We start from the raw sequence: 12,181 nt of genomic DNA on the forward strand, positions 1-12,181 counted from the left end.
CACATATATGAGTTTAATTCAGATTATATTCCGACAGTAAGATCTAGGTAAGTATTAGATCTGGTGAGGACTTAATAAATGATCGTTCCCTGACTGATTATCAAGCAATGTTGGAAGCAAGAAGAGAGGGATAGGTAGAAATTTAAATGAATTCTGAACAATGAATAATTAAAAAAACTATTTAGTGTATCTGCCTCACGCAAATGGAAAAGCGAAGTCCCATAAGAGTGGAGTGACAGCCTTAATTCGCAGATGCTTTTCTGATAGTAAGTTTATGTTGTCTCATTTTAAAAATTTTTCTTAGGTAATTTACTGATTTATTTGAAATCTGAGCTTAACATTTTTGATGAAGTAGTTGAAAACACTTTTTGACCTTCTTTTCTTTATGCTGAGTAGGGTCAAATCAATCAAGTTTTCATAGGACCTACTTTCCAGATACTGAAACCAAGAAATAATAAGATATATCACCTATGGCAGAGCTCTGCTTTGAGACTTGAGGTGTATCTGTCTTCTGCGTTTAAAACACCAACTTTCATCACGTAAATTTACTCCACATTTTGAGAGATTTCTACTGGGAGACGTAAACAATGAGTAATCTCCACTTTCACAACAATGACTTTTTTCTAGTAGATTTCATACACAGTGGAGTTTCTAAGAAGTTGCAAGAAATGAGACACTGAATTATATGAAATGAGAAGTCGATGATAACACATTTTTCTTTTCCCTCTACGGCTATATTAGCAGCCCACTGGCAACACATGCCAAGGTATAAAAAAGATAGGGTCCTGGCACTGCTGCTAATGACAGTGCAATGAAGTAGCAAGAGCTTTAATTTGTTGTTAAATGACACAAGGAAGGTCTAGAACTGGCTTCATCATTGGTTGCGTGACCACCAATTATCCTTGCTTGGCTTTTGAGCATATGACATTCAGTTTTTGCCTAGGAAATCCTTGCTAACAGCAGTGGGGTAGAATGAATGGCATTCTATGCCCTTATCTCAGTTTTCCCCCTAAGTTACTATGCACCCTGAGACAAGTCATTTAATGTTCCTGTGCCTTAGGGTGCCATTTGTAAGACGAGATAGACTATGTGACTCCAAAGTCCTTCCACGTTGACATTCACTTATTCTAGGTCACCTCCAACTCAATATGTCCTCTTTGGTAAGTTCTTTCCATTCGACAAACAAGAGTTTTCATGACCAGAAAAACATTTTACCAAATACAGGTACCTACAAATTTGAAGCAATATGGTATCTTTCAAACATGTGCTCTGTCCTCTTCAGAGGGATTGTTAAAAAAATAAACTTTTAGATCTTCCTAACAAATGCAATCATGCCACCATATACAATGCTGAAATGCTTCACTTTTTTTCTTTTAAAGTCAGTGAGATGTGTTAACTCAACAGGAGAAACCCCTTCACAACGTATACATATAATAAACCCTCACGTTGTATTCTTTAAATATCTTACAATTGTATTTGCCAATTATACTTCAATAAAACTGAAAATAAACTAATAAACAATAAATCAATTAATAAAAGACGAGTGGAGTTAAAAAAAAAAGTCAATAAGGACCACCACAATCTTAAAAAAAAAAAGGCAATGAAGATAAACTCCAGAATTATCCACTGTCACTCTTATGTGTTTCTAAAAGAAGCAGTAGCCACTAAATTAATTCCCAGTATATTCTCTCAAACTTCTGAAAAAATTATTTAAAAAGGTATCTGATTGTAAGTTGGTTCAGAAATGATGCCATAGCAGACTGGACACCCACATAAAAATCTAGGGAATTCTGACCACATTTTTCCGCATCACTCACCCAGACACAAGTGGTCATGCTGAAAAGAATTTAGTTTGGAGAATAAGGGGCCAAGGCTCACATCTTATTTTAGGCAGCTTTGTGTTTGTGTAAAAAGTCCACCATTATTGGACATCACAAGAATATTTTAGCAAGGACAAATACAGATTTGGACAAAATACCCAAGCCAGGTTACTATGAGGTGGGGGGGGTGTGTGTCAAGCAGGGACACATTATGACTTTTATGAACCCTAGGGACTTTTGCCTTTGTGGGCCGTTCCTCCAAAAATATATATTAAAAATGTATTTCAATTTTTATTTTCTATTTTTATACTTTATGACTATGTTAATGTAAAGGTGAATAGAATCCAAGTTGGATCATATTCATTTTTTTTTCTTTTGGCTGTACATGTTTGTGTCTCCTAAAAGCAGTGTAGGCCCTCGGCACTGTGCCCACAGTCCCTAATGGGGAAGTTGGTCGGGGTGGGGGTAAAGCTTTCACAGTAAAACCCACTTTCGCTGTCATATCTTCTACTCAAGAGCCCTGGAAACAGTTTTTTTTTTTCCTAATGTGATATTCCTTGAATGTTTAATGTCTCTCTACAGCAAAAAGGAGGAGAATATGGGACCATGATTATAAGCTAAGTGGAGTGGGTGTTCCATGACTGGAAATCAGACAAGCTATCAAATTCCTTCTCTTTCACCTTCTTCTCCTCTCTTACTTTGTACATCTCCTCCTCCAACCTTCCTGAGTTAAAGATCAGGATTATGACCAAACCTTCCCGTCAGGAGGACAACGAGGTTAAAATGTGACGTGACAAGTGAGAATGACTGGGAAGTGTAAAGGGAGCTGTGTGGCTCACCTCCTCCTATGAGAAGGATAATTAAGTTAAAAAAGGAAGTAAAATCAGACTTCCGTTAAAAATGGATGCTCAGAAAAATGTCAGGTGTTATCACATTTATCAATGACCTTCCCCTGGCCTGACAGATGCTGGTCCCAAGCTACCACCTCTAACCTCATTTCAAGTCTTCATTCTGGCCCCACGGGTCTTCCTGTTCTTCCTGAAACACATCAAGCTTTTACCCACTCCGGAGGAAGGAACTTGTTAGCTCACCCATCAGCGTACTCTGCCCCAAGACTTAGCTGGCTCGCTCGTAGGTTTCAGTCATGCATCTGTATAAATGGCAGTTCCTCGGTAACCCTCTCTGAGTCCCTAACTAGACTAGGTCCCATCCCCTTCATTCTCCGTCCCTATACCTGCTGTGTACGGCTTTACTGCATTTAACACTCCCTGGGATTACGGATGCGTTAGCACCTCTGTTTCTGTCCCCACTGCTGAAATGCATGTTCCACAAGATCAGGTGCTTGTTATCTTCACGCCTGTGTCTTCAGCAAGGCACGCTGTCCTTTGCAGTTGCTTCATAACCATTTGTTATGCATGAACAGATAACTGAATGAGTGAGGAAAATGTGTTGTAGCTTTCCTACATGAAGCGACGTGGGCTGCCCTTTCCTAGGCTGACCCCCGGGACCAGGTGCCAGGAAGGATGAAGCTGACAGAACACATCAACTAACTGGGGAGAGCAAAGTGGCAAAAGACATGGACTTCTTTCCATTCTTTCCCTCTAGACGCTTACACGAGGGCAGAAGTCATTTACGAGTGGACCCGAGAACCAGCACGCTCCGTGGTCGTAGCAGAGGACGGGTCGCGCCTAAACCAGTATGACCTTCTTGGGCAAACGGTAGACTCTGGAATTGTCCAGTCTAGCACAGGTAAGTGCTGTTTGGTTACTTTAGATATGGAAGAAGGAGTTGGAAAAGTTTTTGTAAGAATGTGCAAATTCAGTTAAGTCCTTCCATAACACAAGTGGAGAGAGTCAAAACTGCACTGAACTGGGGCACAGCTGGGCTGGGAACTAGTGGAAACTCCGTAGACCTGTGACCTTGAATTTGCCATTTAATGCTTTCTGGTCTCTGAGTTTTTGCTTGTCTGCTTGTTTACAAAATAAAGGTTCTATTCTATTGTGATCAGGGTAGCACTGTATTTAGCTACATGAACCCTTGGAGAGGAAGAGGTAGGTTATTATCGCACTTCCTGGCACATAAAGAGCTTTTAATAAATGTTAGCTATTAACATCGTCTAGGCCCCATTTATTGTCATGATTCAATGAAACTTGGTAAATTTTTAGCAGCAATCGTTACATGTAAGATGCCCAAAAGCCTTTTTTCCCCCTACAAATTCACTTGTAACTCTAGCCAGGGATCTTCCACCACTAAAACCTACACTGATCACTCTATTTTGGAATTAAAAGTAGATGGAATGACAACCTTGTCATTCTAAGTGAAGTAAGCCAGAAAGAGAAAGAAAAATACCATATGATATCAGTCACATGTGGAATAAAAAAAAAAAAATAAGGACACTAGGAACTCATCTACAAAACAGAAACAGACTGGCAGACATAGTAAACAATCTTATGGTTACTGGGGGAAGGGGATGGGAAGGGATAAATTAGGAGTTCGAGATTTGCAGATACTAACTATTACACATAAAATAGATAAACAACAAGTTCATACTGTATAGCACAGGGAACAATGTTCAATATCTTGTAGTAATCTATGGTGAAAAAGAATATGAAAACAAACATGTGTATATTCATGTATGACTGAAGCATTATGCTGTACACCAGAAATTGACACAACATTGCAAACTGACTATACATCAATTAAAAAATATATATGTATATATATACACATACCAGAAGAAAAGTAGATGGACCACCATCCTTCTTGGTGTTGTAACTGTTTTACCAATGAAACACTCAGAACTAGATTAGATACTATCAAGCAGCTGGACCCCAAATTTTAAACTTTTGAAGTTGTTTCAAGAAATAAGATACATTTAGTTGTGAGAGTATCCCGTTGTGACTAACTGAAATGTGATCACAGGGCCAGATAATTATAAGTAAAATTTGGATTCTAACAATTAGGAAAGCTTAGCCTCTCGATCCCAGTATTTTTAATTATGTTCAGTTACTGAAAGCTTAGCAAGGGTCAAGAATTTTATGGCTGTCTTTAAATTTTTTAATTAGTTCGTTCAGTATGATTTGTAATTTCTAAAAAGAAAAAGGCAATTTAGTGATCAATAAGGACAGAATTCCTCTTCTTCTCAGAAAAATTTCTTCCTTAGATTTCAAACTTTATAATTAGGACCATGATCATTCTAATCTGATTATTCTAAATTCAAGTCATAGGTCAATATATCTTACTCTGACTATTGGATAATTGCTGCTTAACAGGATCTGCCTTTTCCTTACTTTATAGCATCCATGGCTACCCTAGAAGTTGAAATATTTTATTTCTTATCTTGAAAAATGGAAAAGATTGTTTCTCAGCTTGGCGTACTTTAGAAATGCACCCTGGTATGGTAGAAAGATCTCAGGCTTTGCAGTGAGAAAGCAATGTGGACTCAAGTCCTAGTCCTGCGTCTTAGAAGCCTTATGACTTTGGGAAAGTCACTTATCCAATTAGAAACTCTGTTCTCTTCTAAGAATGGGGAGTATATAATTTTGCATTAAAGATGGGAGCATATAGAACACTGAACAAAGTGTTATGCAGTAGATCCTTAAAATGGTATGAAGTAGTTTTTGTTACTGTCCTGAAAAATATCCTAGAACATGGAAAATCCTGAAAATTTTTCCTCCTCACAATTTATGTTGGAAAAGATACAAAGATGAGCAGTGTTTACTTTTTAAAAATTGAACGCTACTATTAACTGGATATTGTCCCAAGCCACTAGCGTCAATGATAGACAAGGGAGATACCTTGCATTTATAAAATCTAAAGTCTAAGTGAAGACAAACACATAAACTATAATTATCAAAATGGGTGGTAAGTGCTGTGATTAACATTTTTGTGAGGGCAAGTCCGTGTCTGTCTTCTGTATGCCTATGATTTACTATAGTCGCTGAAACAGAGGAGGCACTAAATAAACACTTGGAATTAATGAATAAAAAAATAAATGAATCCAGCCTATGATAATCAAGAAAAGGATTGCTGCAAGGGTTGACTTTCATTTTGTTAATCTGTATTTGTTGGGAGCCAAATACTTACTATTCTAAGCCCAGAGCATTCAGAATAATAGACATAAAAATTTTCCTCAAGAAGTTCTCCCTCCACTGTCATTAGAATGGACGTTGAGGGTGTCAGGGAAGCGGTAATTCAAGCGTGGTAGCATCATGCAGTAACAGAAGGAAATGCAAGCTACGAAGGCTGCTGGGCGGAAAGAGTACTTCCATTCTCGTCCAGTGCTAGTGACCTTGACATATCCCTGCATTCCTCTTTATGTTCCAGTTCCCATGTCTGCAAAATCAGTGACTTGGTCTGATGAACTTGGAGACCTTCCCCACCTCTGGTTTCCTAAGGATTCAGCCTACCTACACTCTTGTTACTCAGAAAACGTACACAGCCACAAAAGGGCAAAGGTGAAAGAGAGGGGTCCAACCCGCCACCTCCAAGCTGGCTGGTCCATTAAAAGTCGTCATTCCAGCCCAGAGCAGTGAATTTGTACAAAACAAGAGCTTTTCCTTGTCATTCCCATAAAAGATACGGGGAGAGGTGAGGGAAATAATGAGCAAATTCTCAAATGTGGGAGCTCAATTTGATGTATGTTTTCAACTCCACAATAAAACACTTGAACTACACTTCCTCTGGGCCCACCTTAGCTCATCAAAAATCCACCTTGGTTTCTATGGGAAGAAACAAAGATCTTTTGCAAAGTCTTCAATCCTGTATTTCACATCTCCTTTTGGAGCCCTGAAAACATTAAGATAAATGACACTGAGTACTATTACCTCCCTGTTTCTACCAGACGAGGAATGGCGGCAGGGATGAGCACACACATTGAGAATAATCAGACACGAAGCACCTCCTTAACATTCTCTGTGGGGAGAGAAGCAATTCAGACTAGAAGGTTAGAAAGTGTTTCCCCACTTGCCTGCAACCAACACACATGTGGACACAACACTCACACACTGCCAATGACCTCTCTCAGGTCAAATGCCTCTAGATCACGTCAGTGCCAGGGGAGGGAAAATAGGCGGCCCCGTCCAACACTTTGGTTTTTTAATTATGTGCAAACACATCAGAGGGACAGTCCCTTCACTGGATTCTGCCATCAGTTCTGGGGGAAGAACATGAGTTGGAGACTTAGCTTGAAGGACACTTAGTTACCCAGCAAAGCAAACCTGTTACAGGGACACAGAAGAATGAATCTACTCAGTTTTCAAATTGGATGCAATTCTCTGTTATTCATTCATTTATTCACTTATTCCTTCAACCATCTGCTTATTTACGGTGTTTGACACTGTGATTGGGCCTGAAGAGGACAGATGAAGGATGCATGATTCCTGCCCTCAGGAAGCTCATGGTTGAGTGATGTAAGTAGCTAACGTGCGCTGTATTGTTTTAATCCTCACAATAGTCCTAGGATGTGCGTATTATCATTATCTCCATTTTACAGATGGGACATAATTGAGGCCCAGAGAAGTTTAATACTTTTCCCAAGGTTACACAGCCAGGCAGTGGCAGAGCTGGGATTCGAACCTGGGTAGTCTAGCTAGAGACAGTGTACTCGCAACCACATGACACACTAGTACCAGGCAAGCTAGACGTGTGTGAAAATGCAACAGTGTGGTAAAGCACAGAGCTTAAGGGGTGGGTTCTGGAGCTACACTGTGAGGTTCTGAACGCTGGTTTTACCCCTTATTAACAGGGTGACCTTTCTCTGTCTTTTCTCTTGTACTATTTGGAGATAATCAGAGGATCTACTTCATGAGCTACTGTGAAATTGAAATAGAAAAATGCGTGTAAACTGCTTAGCAGAGTATCTGGCATGTAAAAGTTATGTTACAAATATGAGAGATTACTATTCATAATAATGATGCAGTTAGTGGAAGAGAACTACGTGATGGCATGTAGGAAGAAGTCGTTTCTGCTTGAAGTATCAGGATCAGTTTTAAACTAGCCCCCAGGCATGACCCCCGTCTCATTCTGCTATACCACATTGTGCTTCCTAAATGGTTCTTAAAGGAAAGCCCACATGAAAATTGTAACAGTGATTAAAGGGCGAGAACATACGACTTAGAAGCAAATTTATTAAATTAGTCAGTAGGTGTAAGAATAATACCATGGCTAGAAAATGATAAGAATGTAACAATACAAAATACTTTTTAGAGCTTGCAACGGAAAGTCGTCATATTAACCTAAGTCAATACACAGATTTGATCAAAGGAAATACAGGTGAGTTTTGCTGAATAAGAAGGTCTCCTCTTTGCGAATGACTGCTGTTTCTCCTTAGAATGAATGACCAAGAGAAACTGTGGGATTCTGTTTCTCGAGACAGTCTTCTCTGGTTGAGTTGACTTAAGGATGAACCGGCAGGGTCAAAATGAATGAGCAAAAAGCAAGTGTTTTCACTGACCGGGGAGCAACAGTGGTGACTGACATTCATCAGAGGAGCCTCGGGGCTCCCATTTCTGCAGCCTAGTACACGATCTCTAGAGAAATAATCAGAACCATAAAATGTGAAAACAGGTTTGTGAAGGGGAAGATGGGGTGGGGGGAGGAGATTTATACAGGCTTCTGGTCAACCTAATCATATTTCAGAGGAGGAGACAAGTCCAAAGAGTTAGTTAAGTGGTCTAGAACTATGACCACTGTTTCCTTACTTCTATTTCAGTATTCTCTGAAGCAGATGTTAAAATATATGGTATTTTTGATTCCTTCTTCCTTTGGGAAAAAAAAAAAGGTAGCGTTTTAGAAAACATAAAAATTTAGAATATTCGAAAGGAAAATGTTACTTTACATGGAATCGACATCCACTACAATTCTGTTGAAGAAATGAGTGGTTGATTTCTAGAGCTAGAGGGACAATGCATTTCTGTCCTTCCTGCCTGTGCACTGTAAATCTGCACGTGACTCGGAATGTTTAAAGTAAATTTCACGTTTCTCATTCCACACTATCCTCACAGCATCCCAGGAAATAGTTAAGCAAAACACTGTCATTTACTGAACAAAATGGGAAAACTGAAGTCAAATAAAGTGAAGCCAGGTGTTTACTCGAATTTACAAGCATCCCTCAGGGTTACATGATGTGCAAAGATATCTGAATTACAGTTCTTCTAGACTGTTGAATCAAAGGAGAAGAATTTGACACGCTTAGTACATAAGCACTTGCTGTCTGGAGATACTCTTTCAATCCAGTTTAGGTGACTTTTTTTTTGTTGTATTTTTCTTTCATTTTTAAACTATTACAGTGTGATTCTGATTTTGCCACCTTTTCCTTATTTAAATACTGTTGATGGAAATAATCAATAAACAACCTATTAACAGGGAAAGAGGTTTATTTGAGCATCATTGTGGACTAGAGTCTGATCCTGAGAAGTGCTTGTGTTCTGCCAGACTACAAAATACAGGAGGCTTATGTTGGCAAAAACCATAAAATTCCACAACTTGCTTGTCAAAAATCATAACTGGAGCTGGCAAGAAGTAAGGGTGCTTGTTAAGCAAGGGTTGGCTGGGGTCTGAAATGGCTGCATAGTTCCCTGAGGAGACCTTGAGACCATAAGTTTGCAGCTGGCAGGTGCTAGGAGATAACTGTTTTGAGAATCGCTGGTGGTGTCCTGGAGTCTGATAAAGGTCAGCAAAATCAAGCTCTCAATGATGCAGGAATGCGTCTGAAACCACATCCATGATGGCCACCCATATCCATTTTGGATGCCTGAACCAGAGTTACTCCATTTTGGTTTTTAAGTACCTTACTTTCTTTACCGGTTAAAGTCAGTGTACAAGGCACATTGGATAGGCCACGAGACAGGCTGTGCTAGTGAGCATCATGTATGAGCCAGAGGGACTTTCCTATACCTCAATATGTGAACATTTTTTCCATCAACATTTTGTACAAAGCTTAGATTTTATTTAATTTAAAAAGATGACTTCAAAAGATTTGAAGTTTTCCTCTGCTTCCTCTGATTTGTTAGTGAGGAAGTGGTTTATAAAACAAATACAGTGTCAAATAATAGCTCCTCCAAAATAATATTCTTTGCAGAATTTTCCCCAAATGTCACATTGTGGACAACAAAAGATGATAATGGGATATATATAGACACTCATCTTTCTGGCATTATATGAGAGATGAGGTTTCTCTTTGAGCTGGTGACATTTTGCAGGCCACAGCTGAGTGGATGGTTAGGAATAATAATGCCTGCTCATGGGAAGTGATATGCACCCTGGCTATATCTATCTAAGGCAGACTCCTGGGAAATTGTTTTTTTTTTTTTTTTTTTTTTTGTATTCTTCTCAAATTTGAATCATCTTTCAGATGACCTTGGAAACATTACCCAAGGTATATACAAAAACCAAAAAAAAATTAGTTGACATTTTATTTACTTTTCAAAAAAGAGACACTACCAGGTGTTAAGTGGAGAGTGTGTTCTTAAGCTTCATGCATCCCTTTTCACCAAAGGCAGGAGTTGAAAATTTAGGGTATGTGAAGCCATGCTACACTCAGAGAGGCGTCTCTCTTCTTAATGCTGATTTGGTGGAGGGATATAAGCACATAAAAAGCTAAAATAAAAAACATGTGATGTTATAATAAATGTTAACAGAAACTTTAAATAAATTTGAAGTTATTTAATATTGATCCGTGAATGGCAGGTGTTATCATCAATAAAAACCATCAAAGCATAAATTAATGTATGGGTGATTTCCTACCGTAGAGAGTATAAGGGGCATTTCTTCTACCTATACTTCTACCAGCTGACTGGAGAGATGAAAGAAGAAAATGGAGAAAGGAGCTAAGATTTATTTTAAACTCTTATGTAGCATGATCTCAAGTAGAGCCCTTATTCTTTATTCTCCCCATGATACACTTGTCCCTATTTTATAAATGAGGAAACTGAAGATCAGAGAGTTTAAGTGAGTTGCTCAAGGCTACACAGCGGGAAAATAACATACCTGGGTTTTGAACCCAAATTCATTTGCTTCCAAAGCTAATAAACATCCTCTACAGTACATTTCTTCCTAGTCTACTATGGACTGAGCCCAATCCATAGATGAACAAAATATTTAGCTAGAGAAGATGTCAAGTAGAGAATTCTGTTGGTCAAGATACTGAGATGTGAAAATGTGTGGTGAGACACGAGTCATGATACTGACAGGCACATTAGAGCTTTGATGTGAAGAGTCTTGAATGTAGGTTAGGGAGTTGACTTGCTAGCATGTAACACTGGAGACATTGCTGACTGTCACACTGAGGGGCAGGGAGAGTGTTCGCTAGTGGCATCTAGTGTGTAAGAGGCAAGGTGTGTGGCTAAATATCCTACATTCCACCAGACAGCTCCCGCAACAAACAATGACCTGTTCTTATACGCCCGCCAGCAGTGCTGAGATTGGGAACCTCTCGTGTAGATAATGTGACTCCATTAAGGTATTTTAGCTTATTTACATGTGCATTGAAACGACCCCTCTGAACTCAAAATTTGGGGAAAACTGGAGCTAGGGCATGACTGGAGACAAACAAGACAGTAGATGATTGTAGATTTACTTTGTACGACTACAGAGAAGTTAAGAGCAGTGACCACAAGATAAGATAGACTAAGAGATACCACACAGGTGAAATTACAATTGTGTTGATCCAACTGATTCCTTTCTCTCTCTTTTGGAAGTCCACTAACACTCAAGGATTAATTCTGGATTTTTTAGCCTGGGTGAATAGATAGATGGGAATGCCGTTCATTTAGAGATGGACGCTAAGCAGAAAAGAAGGACTGCTCTATGCTTGTCATTATTTTCTTAGGGAAAAGTTTAAGTGATATCATTTTTGAACATACTGAGTTGATGACATCAATGAAAAATCAGTATCTATGGAATATTCGGAAATACAGTGATTTTGCAGAGCAGTGTCACTTAAAGATGTAGATTCTGCAGTTATCTGGATAAAAATGACCCTAGGAGCAGGGATGAGAAGGAAAAGTCCTTATTAGGGTCAAGAAAAAAAATGGAGAAGAAAGCTGTACCGGGAACCTCTACATTGGCTTTGCAGAAGGATGGAGATGAGTGCCCTATAGATTGAAAGAACTCAGTACTCTCTGATGGAAACAACCGGTGAGTTAGCAAAAGGAACTGAAAAGGAGAGAGAAAAGGAGAATGTGAGTCAAGAGACTGCTATCAAGATGGCCGGGGCCCTCAGCATTGCTTAATTTTTAATGCTGCAAAGAAGATGAGTACTCAGCTTGAAAACTGAGATCGTCTTTAAGACTGAGATGTTCCAGTTTTTGCAAAATAAGAGACCACGGTCAGTTTTAACCACGTTACAGGGGCTGAAGCTG

At 39.1% G+C, this 12,181-nt stretch overlaps 1 protein-coding gene across 2 annotated transcripts in view; it reads left to right on the forward strand.

Moving 5' to 3' along the window:
• GABRA1 (gamma-aminobutyric acid type A receptor subunit alpha1) overlaps positions 1–12,181 on the forward strand; it is a 54,374-nt gene that overhangs the window by 30,198 nt on the left and 11,995 nt on the right. For both annotated transcript variants that reach the window (XM_031437742.2, XM_031437741.2), the window contains exon 7: positions 3,426–3,569. In XM_031437742.2, the coding sequence (XP_031293602.1) occupies positions 3,426–3,569 (144 nt within the window). The remainder of the gene's footprint in view (positions 1–3,425; positions 3,570–12,181) is intronic.

This window comes from Camelus dromedarius, chromosome 27 (assembly GCF_036321535.1).
Source record: "Camelus dromedarius isolate mCamDro1 chromosome 27, mCamDro1.pat, whole genome shotgun sequence".
Lineage (NCBI taxonomy): Eukaryota > Metazoa > Chordata > Mammalia > Artiodactyla > Camelidae > Camelus > Camelus dromedarius.